This window comes from Scyliorhinus canicula, chromosome 11 (genome assembly GCF_902713615.1).
Source record: "Scyliorhinus canicula chromosome 11, sScyCan1.1, whole genome shotgun sequence".
NCBI classification, from domain to species: domain Eukaryota; kingdom Metazoa; phylum Chordata; class Chondrichthyes; order Carcharhiniformes; family Scyliorhinidae; genus Scyliorhinus; species Scyliorhinus canicula.
The window spans coordinates 105,089,135-105,116,325 of NC_052156.1; the positions used below are offsets into that span (position 1 = coordinate 105,089,135).

Here is a 27,191-nt window from a genome sequence, read left to right on the forward strand (position 1 = left end):
AACAAAAAAAGAGAAGAGGACGGTGAGAAAGACGACAGGCTCCAGCTCCTCCCGCAGCTTTGTGGGGAGAGAGACAGGAAGGAAGAGAATCTCCGCTTAAATATCGAGTGACAATGGCAACCGGGCTTCCCAAGCGCATCACCAAGGTACGGGACTGTTTTTATATACGTGGATTTAAAACAAAATGTTGAATTACCTGTTGAGGCGGTCGGGCGATTATTTTTCCTCGCCGTCTGGCGAATCTACTTCCGCTTCCAGCCAATGAAGCCTGAGAAGAAAGCCTCATGGCGGCGGGTCGCGCAGGTTAGGGACGGGGGAGATTCACTCAGCTCACTCACTGAGGCCCAATGGATGAGGCCTACAGGGCAAGGCCAGGTAAGACTGAGTCAGAGGAAGGCCCAACGCTTCACCGGACGGGTTGCGTCAGAGGAGGAGGAGGAGGGAGGGTGGTGAGGGCGTGCTGATTGACTGACGGCGGGGAGGCGGCGCTCTTTCCCGGCTTGAAATCCCTTCAGTGAAGAGTGGTGACGGCGGCTCTTCACTCGAGATTGGGGGCGACTCCGGGTGCCTGTTGCCGGAGCTGCCTGAGGCGATGGGCGCGCGGGGTGGAACGGCCGTTGCGTTTGAAAGGGGCGCTGGCGCCGCCTGGTAACGGCCTCGAGCCCGCGCGCGGCGGGGGGGGGGGGGGGGGGGGGGGGCAGGGGCTTGGGCTTGGGCCAGTGTCACGTGGGCCACACCAGCTGGCCTGCGGGGGAGGGATGAGTGTCTAGGCTGTGGGGTGGGGTCTGGGCTGCGGAGGAGGGGCACTTCTCACTCAGCCATGTTGTGGCGGCGCAGATTCGTTGCCCGGGGATTGATTTCATAGGAGGGAATGTGTGACATTTAAACTGCTGCTGCGGCATTAGCGTTTCCGTTGTGATGGCATTGGACACTCGGCGGTTTGCATATCTATTCTCGGCCTGCATCCCGGGAGTTGACCCAGGGCGTTACCATCATCTCAACAACAAAACATACCAGAGCAGGGAAGCAAGCCCCAGACAAAAAGCGAACGCTTAAAATGGAGACTTCCATTGTATTTGGCTCCCTGCCGAAAGTGACCAGATAGCGCCGATGCAATTATTACTCCTGAGTGAAGGAGAATGTAGTGCTTTACTTCAAAGTGTCACTGCGAACAGACTTGGTCAATTCTATTGCTGTACGAGTAAAACTATGGGAGTGGGCCGTGGGACCGTAAGATTAAAATGTGGGGCACAATGAACAACAGCGTGGCTTTAGGACGGGGTTCCAATCAAACCAAGCTCTGTTCTTTGGAGCCGGGAAGCTTACCGTGGTGTGCTAGACTTCTAGAGGACAGAAAAAGACCATCTGGTTTTGTTCTCTTGCTGTGGGTGAAAATTTACTGAGTGCAACTAGGCGTTTCGTGCTTTACAATACTGATGCACTTCAAATGTATTTCGTTGGTTGTAAAGTACTTTGAGATACTCCTGAGGTTGTGAAGATTATATACAAATGAAACTTTAAAAAAACTTTGCAATAGTAGTTTGGATTCAGAAGCAGGAAGGATGCTGGAATTAACGGGGTAGAGTAATAACCATGTGTGAGGGTGGCATGGTGGTGAAGTAGTTAGCACTGCTGCATCATGGCACTAAGGACCTGGATTTGCAGTCACCCCCACAACCCAAAGATGTGTAGGGTAGGTGGATTGGCCACCTTAAATTGTCCCTTAATTGGAAAATAATATCTGGGTAGTCTAAATTTATAATTTAATAAAAGTGTGCTGAACAGCAGCAGATGAAGTTTAATCCATAGTCTTGCGCTTGGTTAAAAAAAGGGTGTGGCCTGTGTGCTCCCATGAATGGTATTGAAGTTGAGATATCTCGAGTCCAATTTTGGTGAAATAATTCAGAACAATGGCTATGGTGGGAGAGTCCAGAAGAGTGGCTGTATAACCTTGAAATTGGCCAGACTATTTGGGTGTGAAAGCGCTACTTTACACCAATAGATAATATATATGTGGTCTTTCACTCAAAAATCTATACAGGTTAGGTGGAATGAATGTTTAAAATCTGAGTAATAGATTTTGAGGTGTATGAGACCCAACGTGGGTAATTTGTGTTAAACAGCATTCTTGCATGATCAGTCATGGTCAGATTTTGTTAGAGTCTGGTCCGATTGCATAGAATCCTGACAGTACAGAAGGGGCCATTTGACCCTCTGAAAGAGCAGCTCACCCAGGCCACCACCACCCTATCCCCATAATCCCACCTAACCTGCACACACTTGAACTCTGGGAGGAAACCCACTCAGACACTGGGAGAATGTGCAAACTACTCAGTCACCTGAGGCCAGAATTGAACCTGGGTCCCTGGTGCTGTGAGGCAGCAGTGCTAGCCACTGTACCACCCAGTCTTTAGCAGTGTCCAGTTCTGCTAGGTAGAAAAAATGAGAGATATTCAAGTGATGCGTTTAGTGTCAGGACTTTGTTAGGGAAAGGTATATGACAGCAATATATCCTGTTTGGATAAACGTTTTTGGAATAAGAGGTTTGTCAAAAATGGCTTGGAAAAATTGTGTATAATTTAAGACATGATTGATAATTACTCTGTCCAAGGTATTCATGCAGTTATGTACCTGGTAGATTTTCCATATTCTATGCAATTGGACCGGGCAGTCTTCCACCACAACAACTACAAGAAAAATACCAGATATGACATGAGACTTGTTAAATACACCATCTGACTTGATCTTCAATACACCATGCATGGTTACTTTGAATTTATAACAGAAACAACTTGTTCAGCCCAGGAGGTTCATCTAAATATTTATACTTGATTTTTTTAAAAAATAACTGGCAAGGGGGTGGCCGCCCTTGGTGGGACACTGGGACAAAATTCAAAATGTAATTTCCGGGGGGGGGGTTGTTATGATGTATCCAGCCGCTGCAGTGCCCACCCAATCACACGAGGCCTGAGGTGGGTGTCTGTTTGTGAAGATGGTCATGGTAGAGCGGAAGGCAGATGGGTCAGATGACCCCCTTGATCATCCGCTGCTTGGACCTGTTTTGGCCAGGCTCAGGAGCAGAACTATGAGGAAATCCTCGCTCTCTTTCTGACCCGTGTGTGTTTTGAGGGTTTAAACTCAGTTGCCAGTACTTCACTGCATATAAAACATTAACACACATGGGCTTAACATTGTGATTGGCATTGGCGCAATTAACAAAACAGTACCTCCAAGAAATAATTTTTTCACTACTTTGTTCCTGATTTAGGTTTAGGTTCTTTTTTTAGAAACTTGTTTTCAAAATTTCACTGAATTTTTACAAAACCTCAATGCCGCCATCACCACTGGGCTTGTGGTGTACCATGCCGGTAAGGGCGGCAGCAGTGCCGTTATCAGTGCCTCCAGGCTAGTATCCCTGCAAGACACCGCCTTTCAGCCGCTTTCACGCTGCCCCCCACTACCCATTTACGATATGTTCGCTGCCCAATAATAGCTGCAGAATTTTGCCCCCCCCCCGGACTACGCTCTAAGAACAGTCTTTTAACCCGCGGGGTCTTGTTTCCCCACACAAATCCTGTGATAATCCTGTTCACCCGCTTGAAGAAGGACTTGGGGATGAGGATGGGAAGACACTGGAAGACGAACAAGAACCTGGGGAGGACCGTCATCTTCACGGACTGCACCCTGCCTGCCCAGGAAAGCGGGAGCATGTTCCACCTCTTAAAGTCCCCCTCCATCTGATCCACAAGCTTAGGTTGTGCAGGGCATCCCAGTTCTTAGCCACCCGTATGCCCAAGTAGCGAAAGCTCCTCTCCACCATCTTGAACGGGAGCTCTCCCAGTCTCTCTTCCTGGCCCCTCGCATGGATGACAAAAAGCTCGCTTTTCCAAACATTTAACTTATACCCCAAGAAATCCCTGAAATCTTTTAGGATCTGCATGACCTCCCCCATCCCCTCCACCGGATCTGAAATATACAGGAGCAGGTCATCTGCGTACAGTGAATCACGGTGCACCGCCCCGAACCAGCCCCCTCCAGTTTCTAGACATCCTCAGCGCCAGGGCAAACAGCAGGGGGCACACCTGCCCCGTTCCTTCATGCAGCCTAAAGTACTCAGACCGCAGTCGGTTCGTGGACACACTCGCTACGGGGGCCTGATACAGTAATTTGACCCACCCTATGAATTCCGCCAAATCCAAATCTGCCTAATACTTCCCACAGGTACTCCCACTTCACCCGATTGAAGGTTTTTTCCGCGTCCATTGCAGCCACCACTTCTGCATCCCCTCCTTCCGAGGGCATCGTGATCACGTTCAGGAGCCTCCGCACATTCGCGTTCAGCTGCCGGCCCTTGACAAACCCTGTCTGGTTCTCATTAATCACCCCCGGGTCCTCAATTCTAGTGGCCAGGATCTTGGCCAACAGTTTGCCGTCTACGTTAAGGAGCGATATCTGCCTGTAGGAGCCACATTGCAACGGGTTCTTATCTGGTTTAAGGATGAGCGAAATCAAGGCCCGCAACATCGTCGGGGGAAGGGTTCCCCTTTCCTTAGCCTCGTTGAAGGTTCTCAACAATAGCGGGCTCAACAGCTCTGAGAATTTCCTATAGAATTCTATAGGATATCCATCCGGGGCCTTGCCCGACTGCATACCCTCCAAACCTTTAACCAATTCCTCCAACTCAATTGGGGCCCCAGCTCCTCCACCTTCGGAAACTTCAGTTGGTCCAAGAATTGCTTCATCCCTTCCTTCCCCTCCACAGGTTCTGACTCATACACTTTACCATAAAAATCCTTGAAGACCTAATTGATCCTTTCCAAGCTCAGGACCGTGTTACCCCCCCCCCCCCCCATCCCTATTTCTCCCAATTTCCCAGGCCGCCTCACTCTTCTGTAGTTGGTGCGCCAGCATCCTACTTGCCTTCTCCCCATACTCGTACATTTCCCTGTAGTAAGCAAGTCGGACTCCGTCACTCCCTTAGCAGCCCCTCCTCGGGGGGGGGGCTCCACATACCTCCTGTCCACCCTGAGTATCTCCCCCACCAACCACTCCCCCTCCATCCTATCCCTCTTCTCTTTGTGGGCCCTGATAGAAACTACCTTCCCCCCTGATAACTGCCTTCAGCACCTCCCAGACCATTCTCACTGAAACCTCCCCTGTATCATTGGTCACCACATAGTTTTGGATACTCCTCCTAATCCGCCCACAGACCTCCTCATCCGCCAATAGTCCCACGTCCAGTCTCCATAGAGGGCGTTGTCCTCCGCCCCAAACCTTAACTCCACCCAGTATGGAGCATGGTCCGAGACAGCAATGGCTGAGTACTCTACCCCCTCCACTCTCAGGATTAGCGCCCTGCTCACCACAAAAAAATCGATTCGCGAGTACACTTTGTGGACATGGGAGAAGAAAGAAAACTCCTTTGCCCTTGGCCGAGTGAATCACCACGGGTCCACACCCCCCATCTGGTCCATGAACCCCCTCAGGACCTTGGCCACTGCCGGCCTCTTACCTGATACTCAACACTCCCTTCATAAAATCCGCATTGTCCCAGTTTGGGGCATATATGTTCACTCGCATCACCTGGGCCCCCTGCAGCCTGCCACTCACCATAATATATCTATCCTTTATCTGCCACAACCCCCCCCACTCCCCCCCCCCCCCCCCCCCCCCCCCCCCCCCCCCCCCCCGGCCTCAAATGCCATCCGTTTGCTCACCAAGATTATAACCCCCCCCCCCCCTCGCATCCTGCCCCACCCATCCCTACCTCAGCCTAGTTTGATCAGCGAGCTTCAGGTGCGTTTCTCGTAGCATGGCTACATCTGCCTTTAGCCCCTTTTAAGTGTGAGGACACACGGGCCCTCTTGACCGGCCCATTCAGGCCCCTCGAGTTCCCTCGTGATCAGCCTGGTTGGAGGGTTGATTCCCTTCCCCTGCCGCCGCCTAACCATCCCCTTTTTTCAGGCCAGCCACGTGCCCGCGCCCCCAGCCGAAGGCTCCCCATCCCGACTCCCCCATTGACTCCGAAAGTTGTTTTCCCTACAGCCAGCAAAGCAGCATCCCAGCCCTCCCCATCCCCTCTATTCCCCCTCTCCCAAGTCAAACATCCACGTAACCCCACTTCTTCTCCCCCCCCCCCCCCCCCCCCCATTGCTCTCCTGTGAGTCAGCTGACTCATACTGACCCCAGCCGCTCCCGCCTCTGCCTCCAAACCCACTGTTGGCTCCCTCTACGGGTCTCCCCAATGATGAGCAACTACCCCACCCCGCAAACTGCTCTCGCTGTGACGGAGATCTATACACAGAAAACAGGCCACAGGCCCAGAACAAAGGGGCAAGAAAAAAGAAAACACGGAGGAAAACCAACATAACACCGCCCACTCCACCGGGGTACCTCAACAACATACAGCAGTCCATTAATTCAAGTCCAGCTTCTCGTTCTTAATAAAAGTCCACGCCTCATCTGGCGTATCAAAATAATGGTGCCGGTCTTGGTACATGACCCACAGCCTCGTAAGTTGTGGCAGCCCGAACTTCACCCCTTTGCTGAGGAGGACCGCCTTGGCCCGGTTGAATCCCGCACGCCTCTTAGCCAGCTCTGCACCACAGTCCTGATAGACACGGATCTCGCAGTTCTCCCACTTACTGCTTTGCTCCTTTGCCCATCGCAGGACGTGCATCTTGTCGGTGAAGCGCTGGAACCTTACCACCATAGCTCTCGGCAGCTCGTTCGCCTTAGGCTTCCTTGCCAGGACTTGTCCAGCTCCAGAGGCCGCAGGAAGGCAGCATTGTGGTCACAAACGCACTCTTATCCGACCCCTCCGCGCCTTCAGGGAGACCCAGAATTCGCAGGTTCTGCCTCCTCAACTTATTTTCAAGGTCTTCCAGCTTCTCCTGCCATCTTTTGTGCAGGGCCTCGTGCGCCTCCACTCTAACCGCCAGACCCAAAATCTCGTCCTTGTTGTCAGAGGCCATTTGCTGCACCTCCTTAATCGCCGTCCCTTACATCTTCTGGGTCTCCACCAACCTTTCAATAGAAGCCTTCATGGGGGCCAGCATCTCCGCTTTTAACTCCGTGAAGCAGCTTCTAAGAAACTCCTAGTGCTCCCGTGACCACTGGGCCCACGCTGCCTGATCGTGCCGGCCGCCATTTTGCCTTTCCGCGCCCGATCTCCCCTCTTCTCCAAAGCCGCTTTTTTGATCGCTCCACTCCATACAGAGATGGGGGATCCTCACTGTTTCCTTCCCACACCAGGAATCGTCGTCCAAGTGCCGCTGGAGCTCCGTACAAGGGCCCAAAAGTCTGTTGTTGGCTGGAGCTGCCGACCCATGCGACCTACCCATGGCCGCAACCGGAAATCTAGGTTTAGGTTCTTAAGCAGTTCACTGGCGATCTTCACTTGCTGGCACTGCCCTGCTGTGGACATTCCAGAGCATCCCCCTCAAGCAGAATCCAATGTTCCTTTTCTTGTAATAAAACGATCCATGTTCTCGGTCCTCTTGCCTTGCTCAAAATTGAAAGAAATTTGCCGTCCAAGTGATTTCACGCCAAATATATGTGCAGGGTCTGGAAGACTGACGGCTGATTATGCAGTGGCTCTCATTTTAAATGCAGTTACCGGCTGATGGGTGCACCCAGAAGAGATTCTTTCGGGAACTCTGCGACCTTTCCGCCACTCGGGCAGGTTGAGACCCGCACTTTGGAAAAACCCTGATCTAACCAAGGATCTGTATAAATGTTAACATGACTTTTCAATTTTGTTCCGTTGGATATTAATTCTTCTAATTCTTTCTTTGCAGTTGTAGTGGCATGTCCTGTGTATCCATGGCCTCTTTGTCTGCACTGAGCTACAAAATCCTAATAGTTCATTCAGTCTCAGAAAGTCAGTCAATATATGTGGGAATAACAGACAAGTGAGCCTTTTAATGTGTAGGCCTTTCATTAGATTCCCAGTATTTTCTTTTTTCACACCATGCAATTATCTTTAAACAATATTCTTCTGCTATACTTCTAGAATCTGGCTAGTTAGAAATGCTGTCTCAAGTCTTGCTATTGTCCTCAGCTGTTTATCAGGCACAACTGTTTTAACATATCTGTTTTCTAGAATGCAGATTGAAATGAAAATCGCTTATTGTCACAAGTAGGCTTCAAATGAAAAGCCCCTAGTCGTCACATTCCGGCTCCTGTTCGGGGAGGCTGGTACGGGAATTAAACCGTGCTGCTGGCCTGCCTGGGTCTGCTTCCAAAGCCAGCGATTTAGCCCTGTGCTAAACCAGCCCCAGATCGGTGGTGATATCACACTTCTCTGCACCATTCCAACCTGACAATCATTCTCTGAACTAGTACGCTCACCCAAGACGCGCACTATTCACTGCATTGCCTAATGTTGCTTCTGTGCTCTTTTTCATCCAATTCCTTTTCCCACTTTTTTTTAGTTTTCAATGGGTCTTTTCAGTCAAAATTTCTCTCGTCTGTATCAATATTGGCTGCCCTCTGTTAATTTGGCAACGGGTGCAACTATTAATAGTGATAATGTCACTTAGGATTGTTTTGTCACCCTGTTGAAAATAGGTTGCTGTGTTGACCTATTTTCGATCCCCTGAGACGCTTCTATTCATTGACTGGCATAATGACAGTACTTAGTAGATTTTGCAAGTTCTCTCATGCCTTTGGGGTATATATCATCTATCCCTGAGGACTTGCTGGTGATGTCTTCATCACTTTGCCAGTGATATCAATATATTAAGCTTGTAGTTTGATAGTAGTGTTTCTCTAGTGCATGTTCTAAGCAATAATTTAAAGAGTTGTTTGCATGTGGTAGAACATACAGTGCGAAAGGAGGCCATTTGGCCCATCGAGTCTGCACCGGCCCACTTAAGCCTTAACTTCCACCCTATCTCCCCAACCCAATAACCCCATCTAACCTTTTTAAACACTAAGGGCAATTTAGCATGGCCAATCCACCTAACCTACGCGTCTTTGGAGTGGTGATAATTTGGTATTCCTGAGAATTCAGTGCGGGCCTGGTGGGAAGGAGGTGCTTGCTCATTTTATAATAATAACTTATTGTCACAAGTAAGCTTCAATGAAGTTACTGTGAAAAGCCCCTAGTTGCCACATTCTGCCGCCTGTTTGGGAGGCTGGGACGGGAATTGAATCAATGCTGCTGCCTTGTTCTGCATGTACAATTGTCTTTCATTTAGACAGTAATATGGGAAAGCAGGGTACAGAGGGGTATGGGCCAAATGCGGGCAATTGGGACAAGCTCAGTGGTTTAAAAACTGGGCGGCGTGGACAAGCTGGGCCGAAGGGCTGTTTTCATGCTGGAAACCTCTATGACTCTATATGACAAGCCAGCTATTTAGCCCAATGTGCTAAGCCAGCCCCTATAGCAAGGACCAACAATATATATGCAAATAATTGCACAATAGGAAATATTAAGTGATAATCCGCACATGAGCAGTATATAGGGGGCATAGCCTCAAAATAAGGGGAAGTAGATTTAGGATTGAGTTTAGGAGGAACTTTTTCACCCAACGGGTTGTGAATCTATAGAATTCCTTGCCCAGTGAAGCAGTTGAGGCTCCTTCATTAAATGTTTTTAAGGTAAAGATAGATAGTTTTTTGAAGAAAAAAGGGATTAAGGGTTATAGTGTTCGGGCTGGAAAGTGGAGCCGAGTCCACTAAAGATCAGCCATGATCTCATTGAATGGCGGAGCAGGCTCGAGGGGCCAGGTGGCCTACTCCTGCTCCTAGTTCTTATGTTCTTATAAGTATTTCCATATGTGTTGGTCTGCTGCTGATTAATTTTCCGCAAAGAAGTCGACGAACGGTTACCACCTCCGGGTGAACCCTAACAGTGACCTTCTCAAGGCAAACTTGATTTTCTCCAAACAGAGAAAGCTAGCCAAATAGCCCCTGCTAAAATAGCCAGATCTCCGACTTCGGGGGCTTTGAGTCACTCTATGCTAATAGTATCCGTCTCAGGGCTGCCAGGGACGCAAAGGCCAGAATGTCTATCTCTTTCTCCTCCTGGATTCTCTGGTCTTCTGACACCCTGAAAATCGCCACCTCTGGACTCAGCACCACCCTTGTTTTTAACACTGTGTGCATGTCCGCAAACCCCTGCCAAAGTCCCTTGCGCTTTGGACATGCCCAAAACATGTGGACATGGTTCGCCAGCTCTCCCGCACATTTTGCGCACCTGTCCTCCACCCCAAAGAATCTGCTCATCCGGGCCACTGTCATGTGAGCCCGGTGAACAACCTTGAATTGTATGACCCTGATGCATGTTGTGGATGCGTTGACTCTACGCAACACGTCTGTCCATAGACCATCCTCTAGCTCATCTCCCAGCTCTTCCTCCCACTTGCGCTTCAGCTCCTCGGTCTGCATCTCCTTCCACCCTATAAACTCCTTATTAATGTCCGGGGCGCTCCCTTCTCCTACCCACCCTCTGGCACCTACCCTGTCCTGAAACCCCTTAGCCGTAGGAGCGGGAAGGTTGACACCTGTTTACGAAGCAAGTTCCGCACCTGCAGATACCTGAATTTGTTTCCCCTCGCCAACCCAAACTTTTGCTCCAATGAACGAAATGAATGAATGAAAATGCTTATTGTCACGAGTAGGCTTCAAATGAAGTTACTGTGAAAAGCCCCTAGTCGCCACATTCCGGCGCCTGTTTGGGGAGGCTGTTACGGGAATTGAACCGTGCTGCTGGTCTGCTTTCAAAGCCTGCGATTTAGCCCTGTGCTAAACAGCCCCTGCTAAAATGCCCTCATACTCGGATAGCTCCCCTCTATGAACATATCCCCCATCCCCTCAATCCCCGCTCTCCACCATAACGGAAACCCCGCATCCACTGGCCCCAAACTCTCAGGGCCGCCGCCACCACTGGGCTGGTGGAGTACCGTGCCGGAAGGAACCAATGCCCCCAAACTGATGCCCTTGCATGAAGCAGTCTCCATATGCACCCATGCCGACCCCTCACCCACCACCTACTTCCTGATCATGGCTATATTAGTTGTCCTCCACCCCTATGGGGCAGTTACTAAAATTTAGCAACGCCAGGCTGCCCTCTCCCTGAACTCTGCTCAAGCATTACCTTACTTACCAGGGGGTCTTGGCAACCCAGACGGAGCCCATGATCACTGTTGACCCATTTAAAAATGGACCATGCAATAAAGATGGGGAGACACTGAAATACAAATTGGAATCTCGGGAGGACCGTCATCTTCACCGTTTCCACCCTCCCAGCCAGAGACAACGGAAGTGCGTCCCATCCCCGTCTTGTCCCCCAAGGCAGTCTAAAATAGTCCGAAGTTGTCCTATTCATCTGTATACTTGCCACAGGAGCCTGACTCAGTAACTGTCAATAAAGCCTTGCCCGAATCCGAACCGTCCCAGTATCTCCCACAGATAGTCCCATTCTGCCCGATCAAAAACCTTTTCTGCATCCATTGCGATCACTACCTCCACCTCCCTACCTTCCGGGTCATCATGATCACATTTAACAGCCTTCTTACATTGGCCACCAACTGCCTGCCCTGTGGTCCTCCCCAATAACGTCCGGAACACGATCCTCAATCCTGGTGGACAAGATTTTGGCCAGCAACTTGACATCTACATTCAACAGGGAGATCGGCCTGCAGGACCCACACAGCTCCGGGTTCTTGTCCCGCTGAAGAATCGGTGAAATTGTTGCCTGTGACATCGTCGGGGGCAACACCCCTCTTTCCCTTGCCTCATTGAACGTCCTCATCAACACTGGCGCCAATATCCCAGAGAACTTTTTATAGAACTCCACTGGGTACCCGTCCGGTTCGGGGCTTTACCTGACTGCATGACCTTCAGACCCTCTACTATCTCTTCCAACCTGATCGGGGCCCCCAGCCCTTCTACCCGCTCCTCGTCCACCTTCGGGAAATTCAGCCCCTCCCAAGAAGTGCCTCATTCCCTCTGGCCCCGTAGGGGGTTCCAACCTGTACAGCCTGCTGTAGAAATTCCTAAACGCCTTATTCACCCCTACCGAATCACCAACCAGGTTCCCATCTCCGTCCTTTACTTTCCCAATCTCCCTAGCTGCCTCCCTCTTCCTAAGCTGCTGTGCAAGCATTCTGTTGGGAGCCTGACGATTCTTGGATTATGCCGGAGGGACCTATTTCTAGGTCCTCCACCTTCTCCAGGAGCTTCTTCTGTGGGTCCCTCAGCATCCCCACCTCCAGCTCCACCGCAGTCTGATGTTCCTCCTGCTCAGCCAGGGTCTTCTCCGCCTTCTGGATCGCCCGATCCTGGGCGTCCAATCTATTTGGACTCTTTTTTTAAAATCGGGTCCAAGCAGTCCCGTTTCTGTATAGCAAAGCCTTCCTGAATGACTACAGTGGTTATGTTGCTTGTTGTGTTCTCTCTTTAATTGGCTCTGTTTATGGCGGTTAATATGGTCGCCTTCCTTAATTCTAATTACGTTAGCTCAAGAGTCGCAAGGTATCTTTCAATACCGCCACAAGGTTCAAAACAGAATACTGATCAAAGACTCGATACACCAGTTAGTAAGTTTGAAATCAATTCTCATTTATTTACACACAGTCAAATATACTCTTGCACAAAACTCTACTAACTAAACTATCACTACTACTAAAGCCTATACTTAGCTTCGGGTGTCCACTCAGTCAGAGGAACAATGGTCGTTGTTCCTCAGAATAATGTTTTGAGGCTGCTGGGGTTGAGCTGGTACGGAATAGTAGATAAGAGCGTCTGTCTCGTAGCGTGCATTGACTTTTGACTTGCTTGTTCTGGTGCAGCTGCTAGGCAGGTCTCTCCTCTCTGAGAGCCAAGGCCAAGAGAGCGATTCTCTCTTGGGGGCTTCTTCTTATACCCAAAGGGGGCTTCGAGCGCTTTTGGGCAGGCCTTGAACTTGGTCCCAATTAATTGGACCGTATCTTGAACATCAGTATCGATTTCATAGAACACTTAAGGATCATAAAATTAACAGTGCAGAAGGAGGCTATTCGGCCCATCGAGTCTGCACCAGCTCTTTTGAAAGAGCACTTGACCCAAGCCCACGTCTCCACCCTATCCCTATAACCCAATAACCCCACCCAACACTAAGGGCAATTTTGAACACTATGGGGCAATTTAGCATGGCCAATCCACCTAACCTGCACATCTTTGGACTGTGGGAGGAAACCGGAGCACCCAGAGGAAACCCACGCAGACACGGGGAGAACGTGCAGACTCCACGCAGACAGTGACCCAAGCCGGGAATCGAACCTGGGACCCTGGAACTGTGAAGCAATTGTGCTAACCACCATGCTACCGTGCATGCCTCCAATAAAGGGGTGGGTTCCTGATTGCTGGGCGTGGCCTTTGGCCTGCTTTGTTCTAGTCTCCTCTGGCGCCGGGGTGTCTGCTTTAGTATCGTTTATCTAAATGTTACTCTCTTGTCCCCGGAGATGGCTCATTAGTATGGTAACAGCTTTGCAGTATCGGTCTTGTTTGGGAGCTACAGCTCCAATCAACAGACAAACCTTGCACCTGCTTGCTTTCTCAGCATTGTCCATTTTCCCTGCATTCTTTGCAAAGTGTCCATTTTGTAATCTGGATGTGGCCACCCCAGGTGGCTACAGTTAGCATTTGCTGCCTCACGGTGCCGAGGTCACAGGTTCGATCCCAGCTCTGGGTCACGGCCCATATGGAGTTTGCACATTCTCCCCGTGTTTACATGGGTTTCGCCCCCGCAACCCAAAGATGTGCAGGCTAGGTGGATTGGCCAGGCTAAATTGCCCCTTAATTGAAAAAAATTATATTGGGTACTCTAAATTTATTGGGGCTGGTTTAGCACAGGGCTAAATCTCTGGCTTTGAAAGCAGACCAAGGCAGGCCAGCAGCACTGTCCAATTCCCGCACCAGCCTCCCCGAACAGGCGCCGGAATGTGGCGACTAGGGGCTTTTCACAGTAACTTCATTTGGAGCCGACTTGTGACAATACGCGATTTTAAAATTTCATTTCACTTGCATCAGCTGCTCCATAGATTGCTGGGTCGACAAGCCAGAGGTCCGAACCTCCGCCATGCTGTCTTCTGTTGCAGCTACAACCCAAGCCGTCTCTATCTTTTTGTTTTTGCCCTTACAAACACTTCTGTTCCTTCTCTCCATGCACCGAAGTGGGAATTCAGTAAATAATTGCCACTAACATCCATTTCACAATTAAGTCCGGTAGAAAAATGGGGGAAAGGTCCAAAAGTCCGACCAGAGCAAGAGCCCCCAAATGTGTAATTTATTCCTCCATAGCCGCCACCGGAAGTCAGGTAACTAATGAATTTATAAAGACATGGTCGTACGTTAGGGATGTAGTATGAGTGAATTTGTAGACAGCAAGACTGACTCCAGCTGCCACATCTGCAGGGATTGTGTTTCAATTCAGCACTCCAGCTCGTAGCTGTTTGAGCTCTAAGCACTCTCCAGACATAAAGGAAGAGGTTTTGCTGAAACGTTTACTCCAATACAGCCACATAACAAGGTGTAGGAAGGGAGAGTGTAACTGCCTAAGGGGATTTTGGGAGAGTTGGTGGTGGGGGTTCAGCAGCCACTGCTGCTGTCTACCCAATACAAGGTACTTGTTCGATATCAGTGAGGATATGGAGATGAGTGATAAACAGAGTAAGAATGTTGGATTAAAGCAGCATAAAGCACAAGGCTATCCCAGATGGAGGAAGGACAGAGTGGAAAGGGCATAAGTTAGATGGAATTGTATAATTAAGGGGGTTAGCTAAGGTCATGTGAAATAAGAGTAGGTCATTTGGCCCTTTGAGTCTGCTCTGCTATCTGATAAGGTCATGGCTGATCTAATTGTGGCCTTAACTCCACTCCTACCTGTCTCCCATAAGTACCTTTCATTCTTCTAAACTCTAATCTGGTCCAGTTTGCTCATCTTTCCCTCCCAAGACAATCCATTCATTCCAGGATCACTAGAGCTACTATTCGAGTATCTGTAATTTACTTTCCTTGACGTTGTAGCGTATGGATATTGTTGTCCCATGCAGCATGGGTGCTTGAAAATGAAAGCAAAATGATTGAGAAATGCCAGAGAAGCTCAGTAGTTCTGACAGCACCTGTGGAGAGAGATGCAGAGTTAACATTTCAAATCCAACCTGACTCAGACTCTTTTGTTTTTAATTCAGGATGCATGGTTCATGCACATAATTAGCAGAAAGCAGGTGAAAGCTCCAAATCTATCCCCAGTTTTCTGACCATGACCATACCTTCCAATGTCTGCTGGATGTATGACTCCTGATTTATATCGACTAAACTGACCAAGCGTGCTTTCATTTTGTTATTTCTTGATGCACTTGCTGGTTTTTATGCACAGTTTGTCAAACTGAACAGTGGTATTATGGAATTCCACACCTCCAATATCTTTGCTACCACTCTGGGTGTGGGAAGAACCAAAACTAGGGACTATAAATATGGAATGGTGATATGGAATGGTCACTAATGAATTCAATGGGAATTCGGGAGCGTGGTTGGGATGTGGCACTCATTCACAATTCACTGAGGCAAAGAGATAAACACTTTTAAGAGGGAGGTATGAAAACATGCAGAGAGAAAAATAATAGGTTTTATTGAGCGGGATAAGGGCTCATATATGGAGTATAAACAGGAGTACGGACTAGTTGGGCCAATTACGTTTTTTCTGTGCTGTAACTTCATCTGTTGTCCAGCTTGGTGGGACTTCTTGTTAAGCAGCAAGCGGGTTGCTTTGCTTCTAATTGTAGCCAGATCACTAGTGGCAACTCTCCTAGCTGCTGTACCATTATATCTAGTCTTGCAAGGATCTATTGTTGGTCCCCTCCACTTCTAGATCTGGTAATCTACCCTTTAGTGATATCAACCAAAAGGTGATGGCAGGTGCCACATTTCAAATGACAGCACCATACCTCACCAGCACCTCCTCTTCTGATCGCTCCACTTCTTCCGAGTTTCCAGTCTGCTTGTCTGACATTATAAGACATCCCCTGATAAAGGAGCTGTGCTCAAAGCTAGTGGTTCCAAATAAACCTGTTGGACTTCAACCTGGTGTTGTCAGACTTTTTACTGTGTCCACCCCAGTCCAACACTGGCATTTCCACATCACGTCTGATGTTAGTTCTGACTGTAATTTCCTCCAAGAACAAAGTCACTATCTTCATCCTCCACACCCTCCAATCAAGTTCCATTCCCTCGCCTCCAGTACGTTCCCTGGCCACTGTCTCAGATTTGAACTGACTGCATAACCTTAGTAAGAAGTCTTACACCAGGTTAAAGACCAACATGTTTGTTTCAAACACTAGCTTTTGGAGCACTGCTCCTTCCTCAGATGAGCTAGTGTTTGAAACAAACATGTTGGACTTTAACCTGGTGTTGTAAGACTTCTTGCTGTGCTCACCCCAGTCCAACGCCGGAATCTCCACATCATGCATAACCTTAGTCCAGAGCTTCTGATCCTATATCTGAAATAATGCTCCATATCTTCGCTGGTTTTCCAGAGGACCCCCGGAGCCCAGTAAATGAACGATGACCTTGAACCTTAAACCTTATTCACAGACACCTCTCGGGTATTGCTTTACTAGCCACAATTAGTTTTGAGACTTATTGGTATTCTGTTACTGTAGGCTCTTGTAGCATTTAACTGCATTCCGGTTTTGGCAGACTTGGGAATACAATATTTATCTTATGGTGATGTGCTTGTTCTGAGTAGTGAATGCTGCTGATAGTTGTAGACTGTCTAGTTTGTTCAATAGTGATGAAAAAGTCTGCTCCAGATTCTTCTGTTTGGATTTTGTTCACATTTCTTCTATTTCGTCCTGCTTCAACTCTCCTCAATTCCTGCAAGCCTGCCGAATTGTTCCCAAATACTTTACATATTGTTCTTTTACTGAGCTAGTTTTGTGGTTGGAGTGTACCAACCAGCTAGTTTTGAGATTATGGTTACCACAAAAGCTGCTTATGTTTCACATCTGAATTGACAAGTTATCTTTGTATTTCACTCTCAGCTAAGAAACGTCCACAGTCAATAAAACACTTTATATATTACAAGCTTGCAGAAATACAGAGTATGTGGGACTTTACAGTTCAGGAACAGCAATATCAAAGATACTTGAATACAGGACTGAGAATTTCAAATTTTGCTGGTTCCAATCCTGGATATAGTTTACCAATTATAGTTTACCCATGTGCTAGGTCACTTGTTTGCTGCTTTCGCTGAAAAGCAAACAAAATTCTTGAATGCAATTTCAAAACATTGGTTAAAATGTTTCAAACTGACATTTTTGACTTGCACATCACCAGATTTATGATTCAGCATTTGCTCCTAGGTATCCCGTAAGACTTGTTCATAATGTATCAGTCGAAAGTAAATAACACACCTTCATCAGAAAAACATTGGAATGCACATTTTTTGGAAATGGCACTGTTGGACTGAGCAAATAGAAATATTCTGTTTCCTTTTTATCCCTTCCTTTCCCCACTCTCTTTCCATTTCCCTCCATTTCTTCTGGTTTTTCCATAGAAGCATTGCTTAAAAAAAACAGGTGGTTTTTAGCACATTTAGCACAGTGAGCTGAACAGCTGGCTTGTAATGCAGAACAATGCCAGCAGTGCGGGTTCAATTCCTGTACCGGCCTCCCCGAACAGGTGCCGGAATGTGGTGACTAGGGGCTTTGCACTAACTTCGTTGAAGCATACTTGTGACAATAAGTGATTATTTTAAAAAGGTCATTCGATCCATTGTTAGCCATCCAATCGGTCCTATTTCCTTGCTTTATCCCTGTAGTCCTGAAACTTTATTTTCGTCGAGAACCATTCACTTTCCTTTTGAAATCATTAATTGACCCCACTTCCTCCTTCCTCCACCTTCATAGGCAGATGTTGTAAATCATTACCACTCAACGCATTAAAAACCTTTGTACATCCTCCTGCACCTCTTGCTCCTAAAACTTTAGATCTGTGTCCATGAATCCTTGCATGGTCAGCTATTGGGACAGATTTTCCAAGTTATCTAAACCTGTTATTACCTCCCTCAATCACCTTTGCTTCAGGAAGAACAGCCCAGCTTCCCCAACCTAACCTTGTAGCTAAAATATCCCATCCCTGGAACCATTCAGGTAAATCATTTCTGTGCCCTCTCAGGGGCCCCCATATTGATCAATAAATCTGGAATTAAGCGGCAATAGATTTTCATAAAGACCCATCTGGCTCACTATTGCCCTTTAGGAAAGGAAATCTAGGGCAGCACAGTAGATTAGTGGTTAACACAGCTGGCTCACGGTGCTGTGGACACAGGTTTGATCCTGGGTCACTCTGTATGGAGTTTGTACATTCTCCCCATGTCTTCATGGGCCTCGCCCCCACAACCCAAAAGGTGTACAAGGTAGGTGGATTGGCTGGCTAAATTGCCCCTTAATTGGAAAAAATAATTTTTAAAATCCTAATATGATCACCTCACACCCAATTCTGTGAGTTATTTTGCGCACTATTGTAATTTTTTATATTATATTAGTGTAATATCTACCGGTTTCCCTCTATCCACCCTGCTTGTTACATGTAAGGAATTAAGGACAAACGCTATTTTCATTTTCATGAACAGCAATTATTTTAATTGTAGTATGTTTTTTTAAAATGCTGTGCTATCTCCTTACTGATGGATTCCAAACATATTTTACCAGTGACAGATGTTAGGCTAACTGGCCTACGTTCTTGCTTTCTGTCTCCTTTTGTTTCTTCAATAGATGTATTGCATTTGTAGTGCTCTGATGCCCTGGGACCATACCAAAATCTGGAAAATTTTGGAATATCACAGTCTCTGTGGCCATTTTATTAGAACCCAAGGATGTGGGCCATTAGTCCTGGGGACTGTTAGCCTTTATTGATTCATTAGTTTGACTAGTACTTTTTCCCTAGTGATGGTGATTCTTTTACATTCTTCCCTTTTGCCTCTTTTCCTACTATACTTGTTATCTAGCATGAAGATAGATACAAAGTACATGTTCAAAATCTGTTCTCCATTTCTTTATTTCCGATGATTAATTCCTCAGTATTGTCTGAAGGGACCAATGTTTACTATAGCTATTTTATACTGCACACATACTAACCAGTTTTATATTTATTTGATTTCCTTCTGATTGGCTGATTTGTGATCCCAATGCTACTGATTCATAGTTTTCTTGCCCTCTCCCATCCAAAGAAGTGAAGATCCCCCAAACCCTAATTAATAAATTCAATGTATCATAGTCAGTAAAAATCAAGGGTCTCACTAATTAATTAATAAATTCAGTGATGCTTTTGAAATATTTTTGTGACGTGTGAATTGCCCTTGCCCTGGGGAGTGATTTTGCACATATCAAATAAAACACTGAGGGATTCAGTAAAAAGCCTATATACAGTGTTATGGGCCAAGGTTTAGAAAACCCCAAAGTATATCATGGAGTTCTCCTGACCTACAACTGTTTATTGATTTGGTTACTATGAACACAAGTGCCTGCCTTTTTCAATAGAGGCCATAAGCACTTTTAAAATCAAAAACAAGTTTTATTCTGCGAATTTAGTTAACATTTTCTAAACGCACACAGTAAGCATTTTTATCAACTACCAACATAAATACCCCACACAGCTACAGTAATCTATGCATAACCGTTAATAAATTTCCCCTTTTAATTGTTCTAATTTAATAACAAGATCCCATAAACCAGTACCCCCTTTTCAAAGATGTGGCCCAGGACACAGCACTCAAGACCTGGATGCTCTTGTGTCCTTTCCAAAACAGCAGGTTTGAATTCCTTCCAGAAAACAATTATTTCTTTTAAGTTATCGAGTAATCTGAAAACAGCTTTTAAACTGAAGATAGAGAGACAGGCCAAAATACTTCTCGTTCTGAGTACAGCAGCCAAATGTGAAAACAAAAGCAAAAATTCAGAGCCCCAAACCAAAGTGAAAGTAAAACCAACTCTCAGTGCCACAGACGAGCTCCACCCACTCAATGACATCACTGAAGCCATGTGATAAGAGAAAAACGTTTCTTAAAGGGACACTCCCATGACAACAGTGGAAAACTGATGTTACTTCACACTGACTATAAAGATTCAGGGCCGGTGTTCTATAAAGAGCTTTCTGATCACGTCATGCAAGCTGCGGCCACGGGCCCCCAGTGAGCTAAGTAGAGAATAAAGCTATTTGAATTTGCAGAAAATGTGCTTTGTTGTTTTTACTATTTAGTTTGCAACTTTGTGGGCATCACAGAGACGTGCTGCAATCAGAGATTCTGGGCTGGGATCTAAATATCCAAGGATATGTGTCCTATCGAAAGGACAGGCAGATGGGCAAAGGGGTTGGTGTTACATTGTTAATAAGGAATGAAGTTAAATTGATAGCAAGGAGCGATATAGGATCAGAAGGCATAGAATCTCTGGGTAGAGTTGAGGAATAGCAAAGGTAAAAAGATCCTGATTAGAGTTATGTACAGGTCCCCTAGCAGTAAAGTCTGGATATGGGGCAGAAAATAAATTGGGAGATAGAAAAGGCAATATTACAATAATCTGGTGGATCCCAAGAAAAGGAATTTGTGGAATGTCTAAGAGATGTTTTTTTGGAGCAGCTTGTGACAGAGCCTACGAGGAAACAGGCAATTCTGGATTTGGTGATGTGTAATGAGGCAGACTTGATTAGGGAACTTAAGGTGAAGGAACTCTTAAGGTGCAGTGACCACAATATGATAGAATTTATCTTGCAGTTTGAGAGGGTGAAGCTACAATCAGATGTATTAGAATTAAATAAGGGTAACTACAAAGACATGAGGGAGGAGCTGGTCAGAGTTGATTGGAAAGGAGCCTAGCAGGGAAGACAGTGGAACAGCAATGGCAGGTGTTTTTGGGGTTATTTGAAGGCAGTTTGTACTCTGAGTTCAGAAGTATGGGGGGGGGGGGGGATCTTATTGAAACTTACAGGATACTGTGTGGTCTGGATAGAGTGGACGTGGAGAGGATGTTTCCACTTGTAGGAAAAACTAGAAGCCGAGGGGACAATCTCAAACTAAAGGGACGATCCTTTAAAACCAGAGATGAGGAGGAATCACTTCAGCCAGAAGGCTGTGGAGGCCAAATCAGTGTCTTTAAGACAGAGGAGGTTTTTGGCCAATAAGGGGATCGGGGTTATGGGGAGAAGGCAGGAAAATGGGGATGAGAAAAATATCGGCCATGATTGAATGACGGAGCAGACTCAATGGGTCGAGTGGTCTAATTCTGCTCTTGTGTCTTATGGTCTTGTATTTAAAACCACTAATGCTTTTGACTCCCTTGATTCAGCAGTCGGGTGTTTGTGTGTACAATATTCATTTAGAAATGTAATTTCACATGTTTGGGCGTCTGCGTGACTAACAATTGTCTATTTTAATTGTTTTACAGGAGACCCAACGTTTGCATGCAGAGCCGGTGCCTGGTATAAAGGCAGAAGCTGATGAATGCAATGCACGCTACTTTCATGTTGTTATAGCTGGTCCACAGGACTCGCCATTTGAGGGTGGAACTTTTAAACTTGAACTATTTCTTCCAGAAGAATATCCTATGGCGGCTCCAAAAGTTCGCTTTATGACCAAAATATATCACCCAAATGTAGACAAGCTGGGCAGAATCTGTTTAGATATCCTGAAAGGTAATGGTTGCTTCCAATTTCTGCACCTTCATTTAAATATTTTGTACAAGTGACAAATGTAACATTTATGCATTTTTAACTGGAGCACTGATGTCATGACTTGTAATATTTTGATTCTATAGATAAATGGTCCCCAGCTTTGCAGATTCGTACAGTACTGCTATCAATCCAGGCATTGTTAAGTGCTCCAAATCCAGATGATCCATTAGCAAATGATGTAGCTGAACAGTGGAAGAGCAATGAAGCCCAGGCGATAGAAACAGGTATATATGGTCATTTGATATTCAACTAGTTAAAGGAAATGGAAATAATAACGCTACAGCTACCTATCTGACCTATTTTTAATTCTTAAAACCCCAGGAACCCTGGCTCTCTGACCCTTTTGATACATTTACTTGGCTGAGATGCTCTTACCTTGTGTTGCACAAGATGCCATACAGGCGGGTGGGGTGATATTTTCTTCTACTTTCCTATTTGTCTAGCCAGCAACCCTCCCAATATGAATACAAATTCTGCTGTGTGCAACGATTGAAGCTCTGCACCTCTTTCCCCAGCTAGACTAAGTCACTTGCTTTTCTGGGACTTTCTGTCCCCAATTTAATGCCGTCTCCAGCAAAGAGAAGGCAATTTTTGTGGAAGTGATGTTTTCACTTGGGTCCAGGTGGGAACAATCCATGTAGCCAGAAATGAACACTGTTTTTCCCTATGTACTTCGATGCATTGCAGGTGGAATTCCAATTACAAACTGGATGATACCAACTATTTCTCAAAATATCATGTACACAGTTGCAGTTTTGGATGCATTTCAGATATAAATATCTCAGTTAATGGCTGACTGCAAGTGTGGGAGAAAAAACATAGCTTTGGATGGGATTGTTTTATTATATTTCTAAAATTATTGTTTATGATTGGAGTTGGCTAAATGGTCAACATGTTGCTAACGTTTACTTGTAAGTTGAGTGGGCGGGATTGTTTCAGCTGGGGTGGGGGGGGCTCTGCTGTGGCCTGGCCCACGATCGGGGCTCACCAATCGGCGGGCTGGCCTCTCGGGCTGGGGGGGCCTCCTTTCTTCCGCGCCGGCCCCTGTAGCCCCACGCTATGTTGCACTGGGGCCAGCACGGAAAAGGGAGCCACTGTGCATGTGTGGACCCTGCGGTGCCCAGTTGATGCCGGGATCAGCAGCTGGAGCGGTGTGGGTCTCTCCAGTGCCATGCTGGCCCCCCTGTAGGGGCCAGAATTGCTAATCCTGAGGCCACGTTGATGCTGTTGGGAAACGTGACGAAGTTTACATTAACACTTAGCCTCAGGATCAGAGAATCCGCCCAGTATCTTTTATCTGAAGCCCTCTGAGTCATTTGCATTTGGATTTTCAGATGATTTTAGTCTTTGGATGCTGCATTACAATGACCTACTTTGATTACAATGGCCAAAGCCTAGGTGAGCTTTATAATAAACATCTTATTGAGGTTTTTTTTTGGCATTGTAACAGCAGCAATATAAACAATGTACATAAAAGTATAAACATAGTGCAAATACCACCACCCTCCCCCATAGGTCCCACCATTAATTAACCCCCTAATCTACGCTAACCTAACCCCCCCCCCCCCCCCCCCCCCCCCCCCCCGTCTGCTGACGATTAATTCTCTGCAAAGAAGTCGACGAATGGTTGCCACCTCTGGGCGAACCCTAACAATGACCCTCTCATGGCGAACTTAATTTTCTCCAGGCAGAGGAAGCCAGCCATGTCCGATAGCCAGGTCTCTGACTTTGGGGGCTTTGAGTCCCTCCATGCTAGTAATATCCGCCTCTGGGCTACCAGGGAAGCAAAGGCCAGAATGTCTACCTCTTTCTCCCGGATTCCCGGAACCTGTGACACCCCGCAAATCGCCACCTCTGGACTCTATGCCACCCTTGTTTTTAATACCTTGGACCATGACGTCAGCAAACCCCTGCCAAAATCCCCTCTGCTTTGGACATGCCCAGAACATGTGGACATGGTTCGTTGGCCCTCCTGCACATTTTGCACACCTATCTTCCACCCCAAAGAATCTGCTCATCCGGGCCACTGTCATGTGAGCCCGGTGAACGATCTTGAATTAAATCGGGCTGAGTCTGGCACCAGTTGCGGTCGCGTTGACTCTACTCAACGAGTCCGCCCAAAGGTCCTCCTGTATCCCTCCCCTCACTCCTCCTCCCACTTTCGCTTCAGCTCCTCGATCTGCGTCTCCTCTGATCCCATAAGCTCCTTATAAATGTCAGAAACGCTCCCCTCACCTATCCATCCTCTAGAAACCACCCTATCCTGAATCCCCCTTAGCGGCAGGAGTGGGAAGGTTGATACCTGTCTACGCAGAAAGTCCCGCACCTGCAGATATCTAAATTCTATAAATTCCACATCATCCCAATTTGGCGTATATACATTAACCAGCACTACATCCCCTCCAGCTTGCCACTAACCATAATATTTCGACCCCCCACATCCGAAAATATTCTACCCACCTCAAATATCACCTGCTTATTAATCAAGATCGCAACCCCTCTAGTCGTTGTATCCAGCCCCGAGTGGGAAAACCTGGCTGAACCCAGCCTTTCCTCAATCTAACCTGGTCCACTACTCTTAAGGTGCATCTCCTGCAGCTCTGCCACGTCCGCCTTCTGTCCCCTCAGGTGCACAAACACACGTGCTCTCTTAACCGGTCCATTTAACACTCAAAACATTCCAGGTGATCAGTCTAGTTGGGGCAAAGTGCCACCTCCGCCGATCAGCCATCCCCTTTCTTGGGCCCGCCTCCAGCCCATGCGCTGCGCCCCCGTCGGCCTGCTTCCCAGGCGGCCCCCGCCACCGACCTCCTCACTGTTCCTCCACTGAAGTCCCTCACTCGTCAGCAGAACCACTCAACCCCCCCCCCCCCCCCGTCAGCAGAACCCCACCCCCAGCAACACTACTCTAAAACCTAACCCACATATGCACACACTCCCACTGTGCTTCCGTGACCTAGCTCACATTGCTAGCTAGCTAGGTGGCCCCTGCCCCCAGCCCCACACAGTCTCACACCTATTATTCTCTCACTTCCAAGCAAATTCCCTCATCTAACAATTTCCACACAACCACCCACCGAAACCCAAACAAGCGCGTCTCCACCCCACAAAAGTGCAAATCAACGAAAAAGACATTGCCAACATCCACCCAAAAAAAAAACCAAACCCCCCCCCCCCCTTCTTAAACAGAACTAAAAAAAAAAGACAAAATTAAAAAAGAAAGGTGCCCAATATAAGCTGACAAGTTGCATCAAAGTTTTGAGTCCTCAGCCCCCCACCAATCCTTTTCTTTTCGCAAAGTCCAGCGCATCTTTGGGTGACTCAAAATAATGATGCTGGTCCTCATATATGTGACCCAAAGATGGGCTGGATACAGCAGTCCAAACTTTACCTGCTTCTTGAAGATTGACTTAACTTGGTTCCTAGCCTCCTCCAGACTCTAGTCCTGGTACACCCGCAGGATACTGTTGTCCCACTTACACCTCCGCGTTCGTTGGCCCACTGAAGAATACATTCCTTGTCCAGGAACATGTGGAATCTCGCCACCATTGTCCTCTGAGGGTCCCCCGTTCACGGCTTCCTCGCAAGCGCTCTGTACGTCCTGTCCACCTCCAAGGGTCGGGAGAATGCCCTCTCCCCAAACAGCTTTTCAAACATGCCCGCTATGTATGCCCCAGCATCTGCTCCCTCAGCCCCCTCCGGGAACCTGACAATTCTTAAGTTCTGCCAGCGGGACCAATTCTCTCGGTCCTCCACCTTCTTTAGGAGCCTTTTCTGCTGGTCCCGCAGCATCCCCACCTCCAACTCCACCGCTGTTTGATGCTTCGCCTGCTCAGCCAGCGCCTTCTCAACCTTCTGGATCGCCCGATCCTGGGCGTTCAATCTGCTCCAGCCGATCAATCGGGTCCAGGCAGTCCCGTTTCTGCTTGGCAAAGCCGTCCTGGATGACCTGCATCAACTGCTCTGTTGATCGCTGGGCTGACACACCAAGGGTCCGGTCCTCGGCCATGCTGTCTCCTGCTGCTGCTTCAGCACAGCTCTTGCCTATCTTCCTACTTCTGCCTTTTTGTGCACTTCTGGTTCTTTTCTCCATACACTGAAACGTGGAAACAGTGCCCAATTGCCTCAGCCTTCGAATTCGCCATTTAAAACCCGAAAAAAGTTGGGGCAAAGGTCCAAAAGTCCGACCAGAGTGGGAGCCACCAAATGTGCAACTTACTACTTCATAGTCACCACTAGAAGTCCACCTATGTGAGGTTTGGTCTAAATTTAAATGGCTAAAAAAAGTAAGATGTACCACTGAATAATTGGTATAGGGCACCGATTGAGTTCACACCAGCGGCATCATTCTGCTATCTTGCATGCAGGGGAGTGTTTACCAGGTAAACAGTGCAGACAAACAACTAGACTTCCTGTGCCAAGGGTGTGTGCGGTCGGCGAGGTTTGTGTTGGTGAGGATCACCATCCTGTGCTAAATGTTGGCTATGGTCGGCAAGATTCATGTTGGCTCGAGTCACAGTCTCCATGTGCTAAAGGTCGGATGTGACTGGCATGGGTCATGTCGCTGAGGGTCACTGACTTCCTGCACTCGAGGTTGGTAAGGTTCGTGTCGGCGAGGGTCAGACGTCCTGTGCTGAAGGTTCATGAAGTTCCAAAAAAGAGTTTTGGATAGTTACAGATAAAGGATACTCGACCTGGAAAATCGTGCAAAAATACTGCAACATGTTTGAACTTTCCACATGAACTGTATACTTAAATATGTCTTTATCTTGCAGCCAGAACATGGACTAGGCTATATGCCAGTGGGAACAGCAATTCCAGATGAAGAATGCACATCACAATCCTTGTTCTGCCAAGATCTCTTTCCTTGCATTAAAAGAACAGTCTTAGAAAACTGCAGAATAAACCCAGACAAATAAAATTCTTGGTGTTTAAATGCGTATTAGAGACTATTTGTCATGTTCCAATTCACCATTAAAGCATGAGCAGAGTCTTATACCACTTTGCTTTTCTATTTTACACCCCCTGCCCTTTCTGGCTCCCTGTTAATCTGAAAGCAGCGATGCACCTCTGTTTTATTTACAATGGCGTTTTTTTTCCCCATAGCACTGTGAATGAAAATCTGCTTAGTTAGCTGCCCTATTGTGCAAGTTTTTATTTTCTGGGTTTTGTTTTTTTTGTGATGCTAAAAGCATTTTGAAAGCGGCTAACTTGTACACAGTAAATCATGCCCTTCGCCAAGAGTAGTAACTTTTCTTTTTAGGTGCAATAGATTAAGCAGCTTAGCTGGTTATTAGTTTGTCCAATCAGTAAAGGAAAGGAAAAGCAATGCATCAATATTGTGACTTTCCAATGTAGATCCTGAGAAAGCTTGTTAATTTGTATGGCTTGTCTGGGGGGGAAGAGGTGGTGGTGCGGGGGAAGACAGATTCTGTAAAACTTTGTTTTTAGTAAACTTTTTTTGTTCCATTTGA

General features: G+C 47.1%; 2 protein-coding genes across 3 annotated transcripts in view; one reads left to right on the forward strand and one right to left on the reverse strand.

The window, feature by feature from the left end:
• Window positions 1-395, reverse strand: part of socs2 (suppressor of cytokine signaling 2) — a 106,950-nt gene extending 106,555 nt beyond the window's left edge. Inside the window, exon 1 of the mRNA XM_038810958.1 lies at window positions 197-395. The gene's annotated coding sequence lies outside the window, so the exon portion shown is untranslated. The remainder of the gene's footprint in view (window positions 1-196) is intronic.
• On the forward strand, window positions 1-27,191 carry LOC119973244 (ubiquitin-conjugating enzyme E2 N). 2 transcript variants are annotated; one of them, XM_038810964.1, is made up of 4 exons: window positions 1-146; window positions 21,432-21,678; window positions 21,801-21,941; window positions 26,493-27,191. In XM_038810964.1, the coding sequence occupies exons 1-4, from the start codon at window positions 114-116 to the stop codon at window positions 26,540-26,542; spliced, it is 471 nt and encodes a 156-aa protein (XP_038666892.1). In that variant the 5' UTR covers window positions 1-113; the 3' UTR covers window positions 26,543-27,191. The 2 variants fall into 2 exon arrangements, with proteins under 2 accessions (XP_038666892.1, XP_038666891.1); XM_038810963.1 differs by lacking the exon at window positions 1-146 and adding an exon at window positions 337-375.

Excerpts from the sequence above, each read along its gene's own strand:
- LOC119973244 (XM_038810964.1), top strand. The coding sequence starts at position 114 with ATGGCAACCGGGCTTCCCAAGCGCATCACCAAG. Across the intron at positions 21,679-21,800 it reads CTGTTTAGATATCCTGAAAG|ATAAATGGTCCCCAGCTTTG; the intron begins GTAATGGTTGCT and ends TTGATTCTATAG. Across the intron at positions 21,942-26,492 it reads AGCCCAGGCGATAGAAACAG|CCAGAACATGGACTAGGCTA; the intron begins GTATATATGGTC and ends TTTATCTTGCAG.